The sequence below is a fragment of the Bos javanicus genome, chromosome 11 (genome assembly GCF_032452875.1).
Source record: "Bos javanicus breed banteng chromosome 11, ARS-OSU_banteng_1.0, whole genome shotgun sequence".
In the NCBI taxonomy this organism is placed as follows: Eukaryota; Metazoa; Chordata; class Mammalia; order Artiodactyla; family Bovidae; genus Bos; species Bos javanicus.
The window spans coordinates 26,544,642-26,568,412 of record NC_083878.1 but is presented as its reverse complement, the minus strand read 5'-3'; the positions used below and the strand labels follow the sequence as shown (position 1 = coordinate 26,568,412).

Here is a 23,771-nt window from a genome sequence, read left to right as displayed (position 1 = left end):
TGAGAGCACTTGAGTATTTTTTTTAAGTGTAAAAGCAAGAGATAATACTGTGTACAGCATATGTTTTATGTGTAGGCATATATGTGCCCATATTCTTTAGGATATTACATGTAAAATGCCTAGGAAGAAAGGAAACACAGCTATATAGAAATGATAATAATGGGTGATGAAGTTTCAGATGCTTTGACTACTCCAATTTTCTACATCAAGCATATTAACTATCAAAATAACTTTTTTTTTTTTAATTTGCAAAATTTAGTGTGTGGAGAGAACATAATAAAATATGGTCTCTTAAGATTTTTCTCCCCCCATTTACCTTTCTTTCCGTACTAAATAAACATTATTTCCCTAAATACAGTTTCTAATTTGAATCCATTCAGGAAAGGTTAAGATGGAACAATGAGTTAAATGCTTGCTGATCATAAACCTTATCAATTTTTAATCAGGTCTTCCAAAAGGAAATTTTCTATTTGAGAGTGTATCACAAAGAACTTTTAATGGAAGGTATAAGACTCCTCTCTGCCCTCCAAATAAAAAGCCCTCAAACCAACAACTACCTTTGACAGCTCCCTTGGACACTGAAACAAAATCAAGTGGACAATAGAGAACTCAACCCTGGTTTCACATTAGAATCACCTGTAGAGTTTCTAAAATTATACAGATGCCAAACTCCAAGCCATGGTATTCAGATTCAGTGAGCTGGGATGATTTTCTTAAAGCCTGAAAGGTGATTCTGATACACAGCAAAGGTTGAGAACGACTGATAAACCGTCTTACTTCCCTGAGCTGATTGATAAGGTTGGATCAAAGCTGTTATACGTGGATGTATCTCACACTCCATCTGACATCTAGATCATCACAGTAATCATCTACATTTCTGTGAAGGGCTACAGTAGTGGTAGCTGGGGAGAGAGAAGTAGTTGCTTTATAAAAAGCACACTAAAACCCAAACTCTAAATTCAATAGGAATGGATTTACAATAGCCAATTGAAAAGAATTTGAGTTAATGACCACATTTAAGTCATTCTATATTATAGCAAATTACATTTTCCTATTGTGCTAGACATAGATAGGTGAAACCTCTCTATTTCATCTGATGTTTCAAAATACTGTTATACAACAGTCATGGATTTTCATTAATATCAGAAAATGAATCTATTGTTTAGCTGCACCTTCTTTACCTGAACTCACACAAAAGGTACCTCAGGTTTACACCTCTATCAGAGCAATTCATTTCACCTTGCAACTGTTGACAAGTCTCTCCAGTTGCACTATAAAATCTTTTAGACAAAGATAATTTCTATTCCTTTCTGTATCCTCCCAACCACCTAGGGATGAAAAATTAATGCTTGTGCTAAGAACTTAATATACATAATTTCATTTAATCCTTGTAGGTACTCTATTATAATAGATACTGTAACTCTAGTTTTTATAAGCGAAGAAACTAAGGCACAGAGAGATTTAAGTTATTTGTCAGGATGACAATGCTAGGAAGTGACAGAGCTCAGATTTGTCTACAAGTGTAATCAACATCAATGTCCCTCTGAATGTTCTTCTGACTACATTACAGTAACAGTTTTGCAGAGTAAAGCGCCTCATGTAAATAGATGCTTACTAAATAAATAATTAAAATTATTGTTGAGTTGGACCACAAATTATTTCATATTGAAGTCTATAATGTATTTTCTTATAATAGAAAAATTAATGAAATTACAGGACAAAAAAATCATATTAGATGGGACAGTTTAAATTAGTCTGCAAAATAAATTTAAGACAATTACAGACATGGGGATTTAGGACTCTTCCCTCAGATTCTGTTTTTAAGGTTTTACTGTCACCTAGACTAACTCAGCTTGAGAATCAAATTTCCCATTATGAAAACACTGCCTTACACGAAATAAGACCCAGATAAATAGATAAATCAAAAAAGACAGCAAAAGGTGGGTAGGGAAATCTAAGCACATTTTAAAAATAGAATTTAATTAGCTAAAATTCATCTGCAGCAATTTTTTAAAAACATAGTCGCCATAAGTGAAACTCTTCCAATAGTGGAGAAAACTTAAGGAATGCTAGTACAGATATTTACTGTGTGGTTTTTTCTTTTTTTTGGAGTCCTCATCCCTGCTTGTCAGGTAAAAATAATCTTAAGAAGATTCTCAAATATGACTTCATGAGATACAATTAAGAGTGACTAATAAAGAATCTAATAAATCATATATCATCTCCAAGTATCGTGTAAACTTCAGTCAATCTGAAATAATTTTAAAGAGTCACTTAAAATGGTAAAGACCAAAGCTATGAGGAGTATGTCAAATGACACCTTAAAAAAGTGACTAAAGTTACTGTGTTTTCAAACAGTGTAGGTAGATCTTCCCCATAAAAAATGCTTTGACAAGTGAAAAAGTAAATGAGAAACAATTTATTAAAAAAACAGTATTCACAAAGTCCTAAAACTGTGATATAAAAATATAATTGATCTATTTGAAATAAAATTAAAAAGATTTGTCTATAAAATTTAGTAATGTGAAAACAGAAAAGGAAGATTTTGGGGGGCTTTAGTTTTCTTTCCTTCCATTCTCAAAATCCAAATACCTTAAATTTTTTAAATTAGAATAAAAGTGTGTATTTAAATGAAAAATAACTAATAAGATACTGGGCTTGACTGCTTAATCTCAACAAGTTTATAAACTATTCATCAAAAATGGAATATTTTAAGACAACTAAACATGAGAATTGGAAATGATTTTTCTTACATGAGAGAGGTGGGGTATAGACACATATGTAACCTCTAAATATCAGAGAGGCTGCATGGAAAGGTATAAAAGGAACAGATGGAGGCACTCTGACTTACGCTCCAATTCTAGCTACTCAATTCATCTAGCTCTGCAGCCTGGGCAAGCTACTCCTTTGCACCAATTCTTAGTCTTCTCTGTAAAGTAAGGATGCTGAGTTACCTACATAGTATGTAGATACAGTTATGCAGATATGGCTTAGCACAAGTAGGAGTTGGGAAAATACAAGTTCCTAAGAATCATCAACTTATATAGCTATCTGATCACTGGTATAATAATTCAAAAGTATTTTAAGTCTCCTTTGAGGGAAGAACTTAACCTTTTGGCGTGAAAAATATAAAGCTCAAATAATAAACTTTCTTACTCATGAGCAACCTCAAATTAGTTTTTAAAATATATGACTTAAAAATAATCTTAGCATACAACTATAGAGAAAGAAACAGAAATGTTCCTTATTTAACTAATATTTACTGAGCTCTCAACATATACCAGACACTGCTAAAGGAGCTGGGGAACAGCCATAAACAAATTGAACGAAGTCCCAGATCTCAAAAGAATTTAAATTAGAGTTATAAAACTAGACTAGCATTTTTTAGATAAACAACAAGGACCTACTGTAGAGCACAGAGAACTATATTCAATATCTTATAATAACCTGTAATGAAAAAGAACCTGAAAAAACTGAAAACTGTGTATCACTGTGCTGTACACTTTAACACAACTCTGTAAATCAACTATACTTGAATTAAAAACAAACTAGCATTTTAAAAGAAGAAAGAGTGGGGGTTATCACAGAGCCCTACGTAATATAACAATAACTTAGAGCAAAATGTAATTTTTTACTTTTTCTGGTCCCCTAGGTTATTATTCTTTTGGGGGTCACAGACTCCTTGGAGGAACTAATGAAAATCACACATACTCTAATCATTAAATAGTATTTATGCACACACATAAATATATCTGCAAAAACTTTTGGAGGATTCACACACCCCTTTATTAAAATTTCAAGCTTGATTCTTTTCCAGATACTGATTTTCAAGCTGGGAAAGCATCAATATTGCTTACATTAAGAAAACTGAACATATTCCAGAAAGTTGAACAGAAAAAAAAAGTTAAGTAAAACACTTTAAAATTCCCCTAAATAATGACTTTCCTGAATATATTTTAAATATATTCTGACTTATATTCAACTCAGGTTTTTTAAAAATACTTTTATTAACCAAAAGACTTTTTTTAATATAAGAAAAGTGAATGAATACCCATTTCTGGTACTGCTGGTAAGCATTTATAGCAGAACAATTCTATTCTCTTTGATATAAAGCAGATGTTTTAGGATTCTAAATAATCTTTGATTTACTGTGACTAGCATTTGTATTTTTAAATATCTGAATGAATAATTATTTTTATTTAAAAAATATTTTTTAAATGAGCTCCCCTCCTTCCCATACAACTGTCTCCTCTTCTGTCTTTCTAGCACCCTCCTGTCTTGCCCATTCTGCAAGTTAACTGTATCAGCCCCTGCCACTCTGTACTTCCTGGCAGCAACTTCCACTTGGCACAGATCTGACCAAGCTGAGAAGCATTCATAGAGCACTTCTGTGCTTCAAGTTAAGGCCTAAGAATTTAATCAAACATTATCATTTCTTCAGTTTTCTGTTTCTTTTGTATTTTTTAGTATACTTCTACTTTTGATTATGGTTCAACATTTTTCTAAGGTTGTGATTATTCTGAAAGGGTAAAGTAATGTTTCCTAACATAGGATTCTGTTTTTATAGTAAACAGGAAGTTTCTCTAATTCACACATCTACCTACTAATGAGCTTACACTTAAGTGTCTCTGTGGTCATGCACAACTACTTGACCCCTAGCATGTTTTCCACCTAACACTGCATATGTCTCTAACAAATGAGAATGCCAGGTACTCCTTTGAGTCTGCCATTCTCACACCGTAAACACGCAGTGGCTCCTCACTCTGAAATATAAAGTCAAAGGTGTCTCCAATCTCTTCAAAAATACTTCTGGCATTTTGAATTCTTATTTTTCACCATAGCAGTTTCCTGCTCTAGCCAAAATGACATCCGCTCTTTCAAAGATAGCTTAAACTTTGTTCTTGCCTCTCCCAATCCACATTAACTATAATCTTCTTTTAATTTCTGCCATTCAAACCATTCTTCAAATCTAATCTTATCTCTGAAAATCTGACTGTCCAAGCAATCACTCTACAATTCACATGGCAATCAGTCTACATTTTGCGTTTCTTTTTGTTCTTTGGTAAATGACGTGAAACCTTTTTATTACTTAACTTCTCTGCTTGTATCAACACTGCCAGCTGCATTCAAAGCAGGGATGGGGAACCTTGCCTTTTGTTTCATAATCTCCTCCCCCATCAATTCATTACATGGTGGATCATCAGTGTTTATATATAAAGGTGATTAACTATACATTTCCTTGATTTATAATCATATAATAATCACCAGGGCTTCCCTGGTGGCTCAGACAGTAAAGAATCTGCCTGCAATGTGGCAGATCTGGGTTTAATCCCTGGGTTGGAAAGATCCTCTGGAGAAGGGAATGGCCACCCACCCTAGTATTCTTGCCTGGAGAATTCCATGGACAGAGACTGGTGGGCTGCAGTCCATGCGCTTGGAAAGAGTTGGACATGACTGGGCAACTAACACTTTCAATTTCAATTCAAATAATCATCTTTAAGGCCAGTTTTATATCCAGAGCAGCTCTCCTCAGTTTCATGGTTCTGTTGCCTATTTATTCACTGCTTACATAGCTACTATGTATAATACATATTTTCTACTTTTAAAGAAAGTTTAAAATTCATCCTTCCGTTGTTGTTGTTCATCCTTGGTGTACGTTTAACAGAAATTCTGGGTTATAAACTTTTTTGTTTGGAATAAAAGCTGCGAACTTTCTTGAGAGACTAAGAAACCTAGCAAGTATATTATGAAATAATTTTTCAGATTACACACTGGGGCTGCATTTTCAAACATGTGAGGGAACAAAGTAATTATGTGGCTAATAATGAATCAGTAACTACTTGAGGGCTTAGTTCCTCCAACCTTGGTAGTGGCTGCTACGTGGAACCTATAATCTAGCTGAAGAGGTAAGGCTCTCTTTACCTCCCAACTACTACCATCTTTCTTGACATCCTATCCTCACTTGTTTGGTTTGGAGTTGTCTAAATGCATCAAATGACATTATCTTTATTCTTAAATTAATTTCCACAGCTTTGGACACAATTCTGAATACTTTAGAGGTACCTGACACAAAAGAAAGTCTCAGAATCACTGCTCTAAACCCAGGTATAAATTCTGTTATTAGCAATATATAGTATAATTTTATTCAGGTAACTAAAATGCATTAGTTGTAAAAATTTCCCTTTTAGTCAATGTAACTTTTATTGCTAAGAAAAAAACAAATTATATGATACTGCTGTGCAATAATGAAGCCTGGAAAACAATGCAATTAAACTGACACATAATTACTACGAGTGGCCAATAGTGGTCTCTCAAGACCTGCCAAGAGGAGCTGGAGCATAGAGGCTATTTCCTCTCAATAAGTTTTAGTACTAAGTTTGGCTCTCCTAAATCTTTGAAGCATACATGTTAAAATTAAATTGTTCAGTTTTAGATGTCCAAAAACTTGAAAACTCTATGAGAAGACAGTTATTTGAATTACTAACTTTGAAATTTAGGGCAGTTTTTTTTTTTTTTTTTTTTAAAGGCTACTGTTTGGCCTCCTAGTACTAGTATTAAAATAAAATTAAAAACCTACAGAGGAGCAGTTGATCAGTATTTCTAAGGAAGGCAAAGGGACAAAGAGTTTTGCTCTGATGAAGCACAGTAGAGTACAACAAAAAATGGTCATCCCAGTTCAACATGTATACCCAGAGCACAACAAGAAGGCTAGAATGCAATTATTCTCAGGTGTTCAACTGGGCACAAAAGAGGCACTGAAAGGTCTAGTCTATAAAATAAGAGTCTGAAAGGTCTAGTCTGATCACGATCACTAACTTCCAGTGATTGCAGCAGCCTGCTGGAGGAGAAATGGACACATTTAAAAGCACATTCTTTGTTTGCCTCAAAATTAAGATTTAAGGGAGAAGGAGAAGGAAAGGCAAGACACACAGGGAAGAAATAAGTACAGCCCACACAAAAAGGTATTTGATGCCCATTAAATGACAACAGACCTATCTACAAAACAGAACTTTAGCTCTATCTTCCACTTCAATACATCTCCTTAAACTTTAACTGACTCTTTAAAATGAAAAGCAGTCATTGTGTATATGTATATTTATAGCCACTGTTTATATAATAAGATTATTTAAAATACTTAAGAAATAAAACAAAACTTACCCCATCACTTTCTCTATGTGGATTCAGCCTACTATAAACAGCTTCAATAACATGGCGCCTAAAAAAAATTATGCTTTAGTTTTATTAAATTACATAGTTACTAAGCTTCTGCATATTTAAAATAATACTTCATATATCTTGACTACAGTCAAAAATTAACTGTCCCAATAAATACCTGCCAAGAACAGTTTCTGCATTTCACTCAGAATTTGATCCTGCACAATCCATCTGTTCTCATTTACTAAGGGAAGAAGGATCCTCAGCCCCAAAGAATATAATAAATAATGTCTTAAAAAGAAAATCTTTTGGATGAAATTTAAATGTTCTTTTCTAGTATAAGAACTGTCAACCCATTTCATCTTTAGATAATTGATGTACTTCTAACCCCAAATTATTTAATTACTAATTATAAATGAAGTCAAAATTAGTTCTTTTTGTTCTACTTACTTGCCAGCAAGACCTCCCCCAGGAGGCAAATTTGGGATATTTTCTGCAGACAAGATGCGCATGACGTGGGCAAGATCAGGCATCCCTTCCTCACCAGACTTCTCCATAATTTCTGCAGGTTTTTAAGAAGAGTTCCTGAATTAATGTGATAACTCAGAATTCACAAAGTGAAACAAGAGGTACTACTTAGCAATACTATCACACAAGGAACAAAAAAAGGTAAGATAAAAAGTTACTTGCATATATATACTCATTCTAGCATTATTCATAAAAGCAAAAACTAGAACATTAAATGTCCAATAAAGGAACAATTAAGAAAACTTCAGAATAGCCACTGAGTGAAATGGCTTATAATCACTACAATGATCCCTATGAACAAGGCACAGCCACATGGAAACACATTTTTTTATATGAAAACACATTATATATATATATTTATATATATATATATTATATATAAATATAATATAGCATATATTATATGCTATAATTACAGGAAAAGAAAAGCAATGGAAGGATAAGGATTATAAGGGAAGATTAAAATTTGCTTTATAGGTTTTTGTCTAAACAGTATGTTCTATAATCTATTTATTTTTGCCTTTATGAATCCATTGCTTTATTATTTTCACCAGGTACAATTTATTTAAAACAAAAAAGGAAAATAAATCTCAGAATTTGCTAATACTCTAACAAAATAAAACATTTATATGTTTCATTTATATTTACAATTTCCAGAAAACAGATTCTTAAGGCATGATTTATCTGGCCAGTATCAAGACAATAAACTTCTTGAAAAATCAGACAACGGCAAACTTACTTTTAAATCAGCAACAAAGCAGTGTCCTAAGCAGCCCTCAAGAGGCTAAATCCAAACGGTTTACCATGCATCCCTCACAAGGACCATGACCTTAACTTTTTATTCAACTCTGCTCCTATTCAACTCTGCCCCGACCCCTAGCTATATTGCCAATTGGCCTGAAACACTTTTTAAACCTATTCAACTAACACTTTTGTATGGTTAAAGTGTATTCACCTTCATGTTTCAACCTCATGTGTAACTTTCTCAGATCCTTCTCTGACCCATGCCTGGATAGGAGTGTTGCTAGATACTCCCACTATACATGATATTTACTAGATTACAGACTGTAAACTTCATGAAGGCAGGACTGTGTTTTTCTACCTTACACTCTATCTCTATAGTCCAAGAATTCTCAACTTCAGCACTACAGATGTTTTAGACAATTTTTTGCTGTGAAGGTTGTCCTGTGCACTGCAGAATGTTAAGGAACATTCTGGCCTCACTCACTGGATGTCAGTGGCACCCTCTCTTTTATGAGACCAAATCTGTCTCCAGACATTGTTATATGTGGCATGAGGGACAATCTCCCCTAACCCAAACCCACTGCAGTCTAGCACTTCACCAACCAACTTTCACATACCACTGGTACCTCTGCAATCCAATCCTCCCCCACCACCTGTCACCTGCTTCAACGCATGATTTCTAACTGGTCTCTTGGCTTCCTCTCTCCTGTCTCTCTTTACAATCTCTTCTTCACAGAGCAACAGAGAGAGGTCCTTTAAAAAGTCAGATCATGTTACTCTTGCACTCAACATCTTCCATGACTTCCCAACACTATTTAAATAAAGTCCAAAGTCCTCATTTGTGTCTGCAGAGTAGTAAGTGATCTGCTCGTTAGCAATTTCTCCTAGTCTTTCACTTTTCTACCAGCTCTTTCTAGTCCAGCCATACACTCTAAGCACATTCACTCCTCAGTTCTTATTGCTCCCTTTGCTGGAATGTTCTTTCCCCAAATAGCCACTCTTTCCCATATACAGTCATCTGCTTAAATGTTTTTCCTCAAAAAGACCTTCCTAACCAATATTCCTTGCTACTGTCTGCCTACTGTTCTGTTTTCTTCTATTAAAAAAATACACACACACACATACTGGTCTCCACTAGATTATAAACTCCATGAGATCAGGAACACATTTGCTTTGTTTTCTGCTACCTTCCCAGTGACTCACATGCTCAAGGACTGCTAAAGTAATGAATACATACAGAAGGCATTCACCAGATATCTAATCAATTTAGGTTAAAGACTATTTAACATTATACCTCTCCTCTGCACACCCAATAAAAACACATACACAGACTTGCCAATATACCAGAACGCTTTCACCTCAAAATTCTAATATCAGATTACATGACTTTAAACCCTAACAGAAATACAGTGCTCTTGAAGAACAACTGCTTCTAAAAAAGAAGTTAGGTACCAAGGCATATTGATCTGTAGTGGCTGCTTTTTCAAGGATTTTAAAGAGCTTTTTAATTGAGTGATTATAATCAAGTGTGTACCACAGGCCCCAAGATCACATCATATTAATACATATTTGTTATATCTGCCATATAACGTATCTTTTGGATAGTTTAAAATCATACAAAATAAAATTAATATTAAATTTTAACAACCCACATTGAGCTGAACTGACCACACATTTAAGAAATTAAAATTTAGCTGTTACAGAAGAGTTAATAAAAGCTACAGTTTGCTGCAGACTTGTGTGCTAGGCACATCACCAAGTACTTAACAAAGTTATCTCATTTATTTAAAACAAACTGTATGGTTGGTGTTTTTACCTTTAGTTCACAATAAACAAACTGGAGCCTTAAGAGAGATTAGGCAAGTTGGTCAAGATCATATAACATGTAATTGACCAAATTTTAGAGTTCTTCCCCAAATGAAAACTATCTAGCTTCTTTTTTGTCAACAAGGAAATTGGACAATAAGAAACTCTTCCTCGTCTTCTGACAAATTTGAGCCAGCAACCTCCCACCCCAATACACTCGACCTTTCAGAAAATGTATGTTACTAAAAACTCCTATAAACAGCTCCTCTTCATAATTATGACATTATCAACAGGAATGAATGCTTCCAACATGGTCTTCCAAGTGTTTTCACAGGTTCCTTATCTCTCCGTTTCGCTGAAAACACAACTTCACTGACAGTTCAGGGTTGAAGAAATTGCAGACCAACAACAAAAAAATGTTTAGGATGTGCAGACAACTGTAAAGCTAGAAAAGATGAATCAGTCCCTCGCCACCAAATCTGCAAAAGAATGTAGTTTTCTTTTGGTAATTACACATTGGAAATCACCAATCTTTGCATTTCAAAACTTTTACCAATTACTATAGCTACTATACATCTAAAACATGACTCATAAATAGGCCAAATTCAACAAGCTGACCACACCATAATCATTATATCATTCAAATTTACTATTGAAAAGTAATAATGATCAAGCCATAAGGTGTTAGGAAAAAATATAGGTCAATATGTAACCCTGAACCTGCTACTCAATATTATATAACAACTTAAAATGGGAAAAGAATTGAAAAAGAATAGATACATGTATAAGTGAATCACTCTGCTGTGTATCTGAAACTATCACAATATTGTTAATCAACTTTACTCCAATATAAAATAGTTTAAAAAATATAAAATAAAATTTTGTATTTTGTTAAAAAAAAAAATGTAACCCTGAATTGAGGAAAGAACTTTGTAAGAATGACATTGAGGCAAAATAAATAAGACCGACATGTGTAACTTCATATAAAATAATTTTATAATGGAAAAGTAGCACATATAAAACTAAAGTATTAAACCAGAGATCCTGCCATAGACTCTAAAATGTATTCTCTATCAAGGTAACCACTAAATGAATATTTCAAAGAATGTATAACTAATGAGCAAATGCAGGGATTAACTCAAATAGAAAATACTGATTAACCCAAAAGGGAAGAAAAAAGGGAAAAGAATAGGTGGAACATATGTAAACAACAGATATAAACCCAAACAATTAGCAAATTATGTTGACGTTAAGGAGACTAGTTTTCCCCTTTCTCATTCCTGAATAATGGATTTTTAGTCCAAAATCTATAGGAAGTTTTAAAAGATTTGACAAACAAGGAATAATACTTTTGCTTCTTCTTAAAAAAAAAAAAAAAAGCATCTTTCTTACCTTCCACCCGTGATTCCAAGTACTTATCCAACTCTGAGTCTTTTCTCATTGCTTCATCTGAGACCTTGGGAGCATTTGAAAAGCAAACTAGTACAATACTCATGTTATCTCGACTTCCCTGTATATTAAAAAAAAGAAAATAAAAATTATACTTCTACAGTCTATCAACTATTATTTACTTTAAGCAATTATTTAATCATCCAGAATGTACACCTTCAACACATTCATTTTCAAAGAACTATTTGAAGCACTTCCTGAAGAAACAAGGACTCTTAGGTATGGGTAGATGGTAATTATTTTATGATTTCTGAATCTATGCACCTCTTCTTATCTACGTCCATTCCACTACTTGAGAAATGAAGGTATCTTCATACATATTAAATCTTCTAAAAACTCTGTTTCCCACTCAAGACTGCATATTCCCGAAGTGACTTAAGCCCAAAATGCATCCTTCCAAAGAAAATATGCATTTTTCCCCCCTAGCTAATTAACCTGCATTGGAGCAATGCTACTGAAACTCACTAAATTGACATGGATGAAAACTGTGCATTATTAGGATACCCAAGACACTAAACTAAACAAGCAGAGAAAAAAGTTAAACTGGAAACTGTTCTAAGGGCATAGTATCAAATGATCAAATAGATACACTGCAGTCAGATGAAATAACTTTTGAAGAAATGACATCAGACAGTTAGTGTCAGGATTTGGAGAGAGCAGCTAAAACTACTAATTGAAGGACAAATTTTACCGCTGCCTTTTTAATCACACCATCACAAAAGATCTATATCAAAAAGGAAACACGGGATATATACTACTCTATTACCACAAGACTATAAGCAATAAAGTTAAAACAGTTTCTTAAAGGCATATTACTTTTACTGAATTTCTTAAAACCAAATGAAACTGTTCTTAGAATAGTGATCTTTTTTTAACTTCTTTTTTTTTTTTTCCTATTTACCACTCTCAAAAATTAAGTCAATGGAGGTGGGATTTGCCAACCCAAGTGAAGAGAGCCAACAACATACCCATGCTACTCTTTTCAGTCATCATGGCCAGAATCTAGGTGAGCACTCTTTGGTTAAGACTTGCCACCTTTTGGGGACCCACATGACACAGTCAAACACAGGCAGGCCTTGAAAAACTTCTGCTAAACCTTAACGGAGCAAAGTTTGAAGGCAGTATAAGTTGAGTCTTAAGAAGACTTCGAAAATAGTAATTCTCTGTACAAATTCTTATGCTTTAATAGAATCATCATGAATATATAAATTCTTAATATCTGGGGGGAAAAAATCAGGATTTCCAAACTGGCCCAAATGAATTTTATCACTTAATGAAACCCACCAAAACTTTCATAATGACCTAGTATACACTGGCGGGCACTTCCTGATGGTCCAGTGGTTAAGATTCTGTGCTTCCAATGCAGGGGGTATGGATTCAATCCCTGGTTGGGGAACTAAGATCCACACGCCATGTGGTGTGGCAAAAAAAAAAAAAACTACACTGGCTATATGAATATATATATCATCGCACACACACACACACATATATATGAAGATATACACACACATATCCCACATATACACTCTATGATTCCAAACAGCAATACATCCCATAGGAATCGGGATTTACCATGTAAATTCAGGTCAGGAAAACTCTTTATACCATAGATATTCAAGAATCAAGCATCACATGAATACCAATGACTTTTTAAAGCAATTTTATGAATAAACAGAATTACCACCTTACATTTTTAGAAATCCAGTTTCTTCTACTCTCTATTTTGTTAACAACAGTGTGAGCATTGTTTACCCATTCTTAATCTATCATATATATATAATTTCCATTAGATTTTTATAAGTTATAAAACGTACATCCTATTATTTGGAAAATTAACTAAAAGATAATTTCAAGAAGTTTAAGTACCTGGAGATATTTAAAGAAAATAATTTACATAAACATCTCAGCATGTGTCATTTCAACGATGGTATTTCTATTTCTACATAAAGACGCTACTACTGCTGCTAAGTTGCTTCAGTCGTGTCCGACTCTGTGCGACCCCACAGACGGCAGCCCGCCAGGCTCCCCTGTCCCTGGGATTTTTCAGGCAAGAGTACTGGAGTGGGGTGCCATTGCCTTCTCCGTACATAAAGATGATCTTCCCCTAAATACAAAGTATGGGTGTACTTCATTAATTTTTATATAGCAATTTATATAGCAATTTAAAAAGAGCCTTTCCTTTATGACTCTTTAGTTTTCTAGAGATAAATCATCCTTGCATATTCAGTATACATTTTTTTGTAAAGTCCACAAATGAAATATGCAAAAATCAACTTGAACAACTACAGCAATCAGCCAGATGTTTAAAAACTGATGACTTCATCACCTTTTCATTTTTTATGACAACAGCACAGCAGCAGTGCTTAAAGGAATCAGAACTATTTTAATAGATAGTTATGGGTCAAAAGCTTGGCGTGCTGTAGGTCATGGAACTGCAAAGAACAGACATGACTAAGCGACTGAACAACAGATCAAAATAACCAGTGCCCCTGCCATAAGTAAGGGTATCTAAAATTAATCAGAAAATAATTTGATGCTGTTAGTTTTAAAGTTGAATGTTGCATGCTTCTGAAGCATTCTGGATCAAGTCCTGAGCACAGCATATGAAATGGTCTGTGAACAGAATCTTATACTACAAAGTTGTAATTCTTTAAATCAATTTTTAAAAATCTGCCACTCACTGTAGTTATTACATTTACAGTGTTCAAAACAGCCAATTTTAAGGAATAGCCCAAATTTCCACCTACCCAAGAAAGATGAAGGCTATCATTACTTCCTTTCTAAAACACTCAATTCTCCCACCATTCCCTTCTCTTGAATCTGTATTTCCCTTTGCACAAATTTACCTCTTCATTTCATAATTGTCAGAACTAAAATTTATTGAGGACTGTAAACCAGATACTGTTCATGCACTTGCCAAAAGCTATATTCTTAGCAACTCCATGAAGAAGATTATTACTATCTCTATTTTATAAAATGAAGAAACCCATGCTTTGCACCAAATGGCAGAGCACAACTCAAAACCAAGCTGTCTGGTTCCAAAGAGCCTATGTTCTAATACTGAAACTGTGGTTCTAAACACGGTACCAAAAAGCCCCAGGAAGCCAAATGTCCTCAGAGATATTCTAAATGAGGGAGGGAAGGACATAGCAATATTCAGTATCTGTGAACACTCTAAACTAGTTTGAGGTAGTTCACACTTTTAACATTAGATAGCGCTATAGTCCTCTCAATGACATTCTCTTTTCCCAAAGCGGAGGTTCTAGGAGTTACTGAGATTAAAGTCAAGTCCTCCAAGGGTGGCACTATCCAGTGATTCCAAGGCTTGAGAAGTTGTGCCATATCCAACAGGTGCAAGCATGTCCTATTATGCAATTATTGTTTTTAAAAGAATGGAATAAAGGTTTTTCCATGTATATGTATTATTTTGTTAAATATTATTTGTACACTCATTAAGTTTGGATCTAACTACTTAATACTTATAACTGTTAGATATTAATATGGTTAAGTAGCACTACAAAAAAACTTACTGAGATATTCAGACACCATCAACCAAGAAGGTTTCGGAATTTCTACATTACATATACTGTATTTTTACATCCTTATCTTCCATACTTCAAAAAACCCAGCCACACTCCACTCTAATACTATGTCTACTTTTGCATTATTTATGATTACATTTTCTGAAAACTATAATCAAAAAGCTTCCGAGTTTAGGGTTAAACAACTATTTTAAGGGGTACAGAAGTACATTTTTCCACGTTTTATCAGTGACTTAGATTGATATTGCCTTTTGAAAATGTTATTAATTTCCCCTCAACATAATCCAATTATCAGGTATTATATCTCATTCTTTAAAATAAATAAGCTTCTAATAGGTGGTACATAGATTGATTAAAGGAAATCAAATTATATTTTTAAAAAACTTGAACAAATATTGACTTTTATGATTAAGAAAAACAAAGGGCTAGCAAAGTAACATGCATACATGACCCTACCTTTTATACTTCTATTTTTATGAATAAACACAGAGAATTATTTGGAAGGATATATAACTGTAAACAGTGGCTACCTAAAGGGGATGAGACTGACAAGGAGAGACGTAAAGATTAATAACTTCACTTCAAATATCATCTTGTTTAAATTTTTTTTTATTTTGTAATTACTGAAAAAAGAAAAGGAAGGTCTTAAAAGTTTCCCTTGGGAAAAATTTTTTTCATCAAATCTAATGGGAAACTTTGGTAACATACATGCAAAGCTTAACTCAGAAAGCTTCAATTCTAGACTCTGCTTCAAAATTCATCAAATATCTGACTTACAGCTTCTCCTTACTTACAAATTGGAAATAAAAATTTTTACTTTGTTCCCCTCAGAAGGTTACTATGAGGATGAATAAAATGAATGTGATCTATAAAGTTATTAAAGGCCATGCAAATGGCTATTACATATTCTATTCCACGGGCTTCCCTGGTGGCTCAGACAGTAAAGAATCTGCCTGCAATGTAGGAGACCTGGGTTTGATCCCTGGGTTGGGAAGATCCCCTGGAGAAGAGAATGGCAACCCACTCCAGTATTCTTTACCTGGAGAATCCCATAGACAGAGGAGCCTAGTGGACTACAGTCCATGTGTCACAAAGAGTCAGACACAACTGAGCGACTGACACTTTCACTTTCATTCTATGTAACCGGAAATTAGTTAGCATAAACACCAGAAATGCTACTAGCACTGGCAATAAAATGGAAAAGCTGCTTCCTTAGGGACCATTTTCCCCTAGAGTTAATTATCTAAATAGGGTAATACCTGACCAGAATCATCCAACTCTTATAGCTTCATATTGCTGAATTAGCAATTCTGAAAAATGACCATCATAAACAATAATGCTAGCTACCTGTTACGGTTGTTGTGAAAATTAAATAAATTAAAATGTGTAAAAAGTGCTTAAAATAGCATATGGCTCACAAAAAGCAATTTATTGATACTACTGTGATTACAATGGTTATCATAATACCCCAACATTTTGCGAGTTAACATATAAAAATCCCTGTAAACTATTAGGGAATGATAAATGTTAAAAGCGTTAGAAAATTTAACACTTATTTATTTATTTATTTATAGCTGAGCCCCAAGGCTTGCAGGATCTTAAGTTCCCTGACCAGGAATCAAACCCAGGCCCTGGCAATGAAAATGCCAAGTTATAAACAGTGGATCATCAAGAAATTTCCAACACTTAACTTAAATCTATTATCAGAAAAAATCTTAAAAGCATCTAGTTAAAAATTCAATCTACTCCATTCACACTTTCTCCTAAAGCAGCTAACACCTGGACCTAGAGTATACTTATTTCATACTAAGTGAAATAAGTCAGACAGAAAGACATATCAACGATTGCTTATACGTGGAATCTAAAAAAAAAAAAAAGTACAAATGAATCTATTCACAAAACAGAAATTGAGCCACAGAAAACAAACTTAGAGCTTGTTAAGGGAAGGGGGGAGGGATAAACTAGGAGACTGGGATTGACATATACACACTGCTGCTGCTGCTGCTGCTGCTGCTAAGTCGCTTCAGTCGTGTCCGACTCTGTGCGACCCCATAGATGTCAGCCCACCAGGCTCCCCTGTCCCTGGAATTCTCCAGGCAAGAACACTGGAGTGGGTTGCCACTGCCTTCTCCAATGCATGAAAGTGAAAAGTGAAAGTGAAGTCGCTCAGTCATGTCTAATTCTTCGCGACCCCATGGACTGCAGCGCATCAGGCTCCTCCGTCCATGCAATTTTCCAGGCAAGAGTACTGGAGTGGGGTGCCATCGCTTTCTCCATATACACACTACTATATATAAAACAAGGAGAAGGCGATGGCACCCCACTCCAGTACTCTTGCCTGGAAAATGCCATGGACGGAGGAGCCTGGTAGGCTGCAGTCCATGGGGTCGCACAGAGTCGGACACGACTGAAGCAACTTAGCAGCAACTAGATTCACTTTGTTATATAGCAGAAACTAACACAACACTGTAAATCAACTATACTCTAATAAAAAATTAATTTAAAAAACTGTTTTAAAATTTATTCTACCACACACACACAAAAAATCAGCTAATACCTACTGAGCAATTGCTCAGGGCAAGCACTGGCCAACACACTTTCCATGGATTTTAAAATTTACATTCAATCTTTCAGACTAAATTAAAAACAATCATATGCTCTATTTTAATCCTAGTGTTTTAAATATTGCTAACTGGTGGCTTTACAATATAAATTAGTGGAAGGACAGTATTACGGAGTCAGAAAAACAGGAATGGATAAGAGCTTTGTTTAATTCCATAAGTCGCATGTGGTGATTCAAAAAATTCACCTCTATTCCGTTTTAACACAAAAGAGCTAGCTAGGCATCTCAAAACTGATTTCAATATAAATATAACTTCATTCAAAGGCACTAGATGGTCAACTTCATTCAACTAAATTCAATACAGAGATCTGGCATCCAACCCCTTGTCCCTCTTTACTATCATTTATCATTTCTAAGATTCTGCAATTCTGCCTAGAATCGTTTAACACCATCAACAAAAATATTTAATCACTTTAAACCAATAAAAACCATCAAAGGAAGATACACCACCAGAATCATTTAAACCCCATTCAAAATGGCTAGGTCAAAATTCCTGAAAACTAATATCCTTTATAGGAAACAGACTGTGCAGTTTATCCAGAATACAAACTTCTCTCCTTACTCTAAATTACAGACATAATAGATTTCTGGCTATCCCCTCAAAACTACGTGTCATTCTGCTACACAACCATGAAAAATGATTTTGATCAACAGATACAGACATGGAGATCTCTCTACAATATACTGTTGAATTAAAAAGCAGACTGCAGAATAACAAGTATAATGAATTCCTTTTTATAAAAATATACACATTCAAGGCAGGCAAAAAAGATGAAAAAAATAAGTACCACAATTAAGACAATAGCCCACTTAGGTTGGTGGCAAAATTTTCAAGCGTTCCTTTACATATTCTGTATCACCTTAAAATATACATATACACCCTATATTATCTGGCCTTTTTTTCAATAAACAAACTTTTTGTTTTAAATAATTGGGGAAAACAGTTTTCAGTTCCCAGTTAGGCCAAAAAAAAAAAAAAAAATGCCTGCTTTCGTCTCAAAAAGCCGCACGTCAGAATTGCTCCATATAGAGTCCAAGGAGAGAGACAATTTTAGAACAACTTACTATTTGATCACTGACAACCATCAATATTTCTGTACTTAATTCATCCAGAGAAGCAAAAAAGATACAACATGCTTTAAAACCAAACAAACACACGAACAGTAGAGTACTAGAGATACCATCAAGAAAAAAGCTGGAAACACCAGCCCTTTTATTTTCTCTTTTTGAAGGTGTCTCTTCCCATCCTATGGAAAAGCAATAGACACTTCAACAAAACCTGAGTATTTCCATAGACCCAGAGACCTTTAGAGAAGCTTCCTGGCTATGCTTGTATCTTTCACAGCAACTTACATGGTGAGGAAATAGAGTGGTTCTAATCTAGACAGAGTCAGTCAGTCAAAATCTTTACATCACATAACCAAAGGTTAGTTTTGTCCTGATACCTTCTTCAATCAGAGTCACAGAATACTTACATATTTTAGGTTCTGGTCAGATAACTCAAATTTTAATTGACTGCTATATAGATGCTGTCAAAAGCCCACTTGAAATTACTGAATATTTTAAAGACATTAAAGGAAATTGCTAATTACCTGTTAGTTTGGATGCTCCTATTACTCTATCGAAATAAGATTCATATAATATTACAAATGTAAATTAAACTTTAGTGTTCCATAGGAATTCTTAACAAGATTGCATTTTATACTAGTCTTTGGTTCTCTAATTGGGGATGATAAAGGCATCTCTATGGAAACAATTTTGATTATCTCCTATAAAAGTAAGATATTATCCACCATGTCATATTTACACAGAGTCACATGTAAATTCCTTTTAGGTTTTACGGCTAGAAAAAGCTTCTTTTACTACTATAGAATAAGAAATATACAACTCTTACTTCAGTTTCTGTCTTAGCTGCTAGTAAGGCTAGTAGGCTCATAGCTAAATTACAAAACTTTACTTAGTTTAAGGCTTCTGTTATATCTTCCAATATTTTATGTGGCTCTTGATCTTTTGTGTATCTAATATACAATCTTGCTCTTCTTTTTTTTTTTTTTAAATGAAACTGCTACATAATCAGGCATAAGACAGCTATTGCCGGGAGTTCCCTGATGGCAGAGTATCAGGATTCCAGGCTTTCAATGCCTGGGCTCAGGGTTCAATACCTGCTCAGGAAACAGATCCCACAAGCCGAGTGGCCAAAACAAACCAAAAAAGACAGGTACTGCCAATGTTGAGAATTTTAATCAAGTCACAATTGTGTATAGATGTCTCTGCCACAACAAGTCATAAAGCACTTAAATGACAATAAATGTCATAAATTTATTAAACTTAATTTTCAAATTAGAAGGTTTAGACAAGTGAAGATGGCAAAAAAAAAAAAATTTCATTTCTGGGGAAGAGAGTAACTTTAAAATACACAGGACTTAGTTAGGATTTTCCTAATGAAAATATTAAAAGCTTTAAAACTTAAAAGTTTGCTTAATCTTACTTACCATGCCTTTTAAAAATTAATAGGGCATTTTAATTGTAACAAAAAAAGACTTACATACCTTATGTAAACAAGTGTCCACTACCCAATTGCACACATTTTCCAGGTCATCAGATACCTCAAGCCTAGATTTAACAAATTCACAGAGCTCCTCATTACTCATAACATCCCAGATCCCATCACAAGCCAAGATGATAAATTCATCCTCTTCTGCTCTCAAAATTTCATAAACCTCAGGCTCTGGAGAAACAAGTTGTTCTGTTGGGCCCTTGCCATCAACACACTTGTAATCATAGTCCCCCAGAGCACGAGACACTGCTAATGAACCATTAACACGCTGTATCATTACGCTGCCTCCTGCATTTTGGATTCGCTCTTTCTCCCTTGGGTTGCAAGGTTTGTGATCTTGGGTAGAAAAGCAGACTTGTCCACTCCTATACAGAACAGCCCGTGAATCGCCACAGTTGATGAAGTAGATGTGCTTAGGTGAAATCATAACTCCCACTGCAGTTGAACCGCTCCTGTCCATGCCATTTCTGAGGTCTGAAAAGTTACGCATGTATTCATCAATCTTCAAAAAGCCAGTTCTGATACCATTCTTGACATTTTCCACTGAAGGCTCAAGAGCAGATCCTGACTTTCCAGCTGCCCTGAAGTCTTCGTTGTTTGTGATGTGTTCTAATAAGTGTGTTGAGCAGTAATTTGCTACTCGGGATCCGGCGTGACCATCATAAACTGCAAAAAACGACCAGTCTTCCAAGCCGTGCGGAATACCTACAACAGCTGTGTGCGCATCTTCCATTTCCACTCTCCATCCTTGCATGCTGCTCAGGCCGTAACGTAAACCATTCCCAGCACCATGAGCATTATGTTTCTCAGTTTTGGGTTTGTCCAAAAATGCACCCATGTTTAGTAATAAATCTGAAAGGGGGAAAAAATGTAGATGTTACATATTTAAATTAAGAGCAATTATCAACAATAGTTCATCTATTTTCTAGTTTACTCCTAATCTTAAATGTATTTTTCATTATTATCAAAACTTACAGGAACCACAACAAAAAGAAACCAAGAAAACTGCCCCACACATACTTCTTCTAGAACAGTGGTTTCTCAATCCTTACACACTTGAGTCTCCAGGGGTGGGACCCAGATATCATTATCTTTTTTTAAATGCCTCTCTAGTGATCTGCATGTGCAGCAAGCTGAAAACCACTCACTGTTGTTGGAGAAAGGAAAACCAAGAAACAAACCGGTTTTTTTTTTTAATTCAGTTTATAATTTGAGAGTTAAATATGTAAGATGGAACAATGAGAATATTCAAAACTTGGCAACATCTTGCTCATTAATGTAGAAAAGTATGCCAATGCATTTTAGAAAGATTTCCAAAAGTAAGTGTTATAATCAAGTATATTCCCCCACCAGAGATGTTGAAGACAATCCCCAAAATTAATTAAAACAAAATCTCAGTTTTACAAATATGTGATTCCATCTAGGTTGTACTGCACATCAAATAAAGAACTTTACTTGGACTGACAGAAATCCATTAACCCATAAAAACAAATATAACTTTAATGATGTGCTGAAGAGCACACTACTTAATATTGCCGAGTTTACAATCCATGAAGTGGCATTAGGACAGCTTTTACTCAGTGCTTTTACTGAGTGAAAAAGTAAACGTGCTTTTACTTTTACCCATGAGAGAACTGTGAAATCCACTACACATCACCATCCTCCCAACTTCACTTTTAGGATAAAATCTTTTCAATTTTAAATGGCCTGGACTAGAGCAGTGGGAATGCGAATGCCTTGATATGTTTTCCATATACAAGCCTGGCCCTAAGACTCCTGAGTTGTGTGACCTTAGTAAGGTTTTTAGTCTGTTATACCTTAAATTCCTCCTCTGTCAATGGGAATAATAACAATATTATCTACACCTGACTTCCGTGGTGACTCAGATGGTAAAGCATCTGCCTACAATGTGGGAGACCCGGGTTCGATCCCTGGGTTGGGAAGATACCCTGGAGAAGAAAATGGCAACCCACTCCAGTACTATTGCCTGGAAAATCCCATGGATGGAGGAGCCTGGTAGGCTACAGTCCATGGGGTCACAAAGAGTCGGACACAACTAAGCGACACTCACTCACTACACCTGACAGGGAAGAAAACATTAATATGCAGTGCTTAGAACAGTTCCCGAGACATAGTAAACACCACAAAATGTTTGCTGTTAGTATTGGCTCAAAATGCAGACTTCCACACCCCCATTTCCCTGCCCCCCAGCAGACTTTATATGGGGCCTTCTAAAAAGCATGCTGGTGACCTAAGAATTACATTTTGAGACATACTAGCCTAGATCAACTTACTTTCATTTGGCTCTAGGTATCTTTGAGAGAGCTCTTTTTCAGCTGTAACAGTTACCTAACTATAATAAAACTATATATTCCTAAAAACCCAACGAACCACCATATATAATATTTGTAAATTGTAGCAATCTTGTAACTTTTCATTATATATAATACTGTACTAATTATTAAATACAAATGTTTATTTAAATGCATTTTCAAAAGGCAAAGTTTTACTCTTACCTAAAAATAACTTTCATTCAAGTATAATACACAAGTATTGAGAACAATATAACAGAATATGCTTATTTTTTAACACACTGGTTTAATATTTTGATACAATGATTTGAAAGCCTAGTTCTAAGTATATTTTAGATGGTTTTTAATGCCTATTTCACCTGAGAAAACACCACCACCTTATAAAGATAGCTAAATGCAAGTGAAACTGAATTGATAACTGTATTTATCACCCACTCTTCAGTCCCAACTACCAATTACAAAAAAAGAACTTATTTGTCATTTCCATTATCTTGATGTTCTTCAAATTAAGGTGCTGCTGTTTCAAATTTCAACAAATGGGCTCAAAAGTCACCAGAACTCCTCATTTAGAAGAGTTTTAAAAATAAGTTTTAAAGTTTCTATCATCAAATTTGTTTTTAATTTAGGAATAAAGAAAGGAGAAAAGGGAGGAGGGGTATTTAACAGAAACTATAGTAGACTCTAAAAATTAAAGGGAGACTGGAAGGACAGTTTGGAAAACCATCAGGAAACAAAGGAGCCCCTAAGGCTGGGCAGCCAAACACTTTGAAAATTACAGCCTTGCCTGGGGCTGCGGTGATTTCTACCTTCCTTTCTCAAAGGATTTGATTCCTTTCTCAAAGTCACTTACTCAAGATTCAAAGTTCAGTAAACTATTAACTACTCGACTGAGCTTTGGTCACGGCCACACTCACTGGCTGTAACCGGGATCGTATTCTTTTACAAATTAGTAATTTGTTTTAAAGCTTAAAATTGATCTCATTTTAAAGTTAGTGTTGTCCCATAATGATTTAATTATTTAATCATGAAATACATATTTATTTTATACAATGTAT

General features: G+C 34.7%; 1 protein-coding gene across 7 annotated transcripts in view; it reads right to left on the bottom strand.

The window, feature by feature from the left end:
• The window catches only part of PPM1B (protein phosphatase, Mg2+/Mn2+ dependent 1B), a 94,361-nt gene that overhangs the window by 11,829 nt on the left and 58,761 nt on the right, over positions 1 to 23,771 (bottom strand). For 4 of the 7 annotated variants that reach the window (XM_061432223.1, XM_061432226.1, XM_061432227.1 and 1 more), the window contains exons 2-5: positions 20,397 to 21,256; positions 11,626 to 11,743; positions 7,606 to 7,717; positions 7,159 to 7,216 (exon numbers count right to left, since the gene is read on the bottom strand). In XM_061432223.1, the coding sequence (XP_061288207.1) occupies positions 7,159 to 7,216; positions 7,606 to 7,717; positions 11,626 to 11,743; positions 20,397 to 21,242 (1,134 nt within the window). In that variant the 5' untranslated portion in view covers positions 21,243 to 21,256. The other 3 variants (XM_061432229.1, XM_061432230.1, XM_061432228.1) reach the window with 3 other exon arrangements.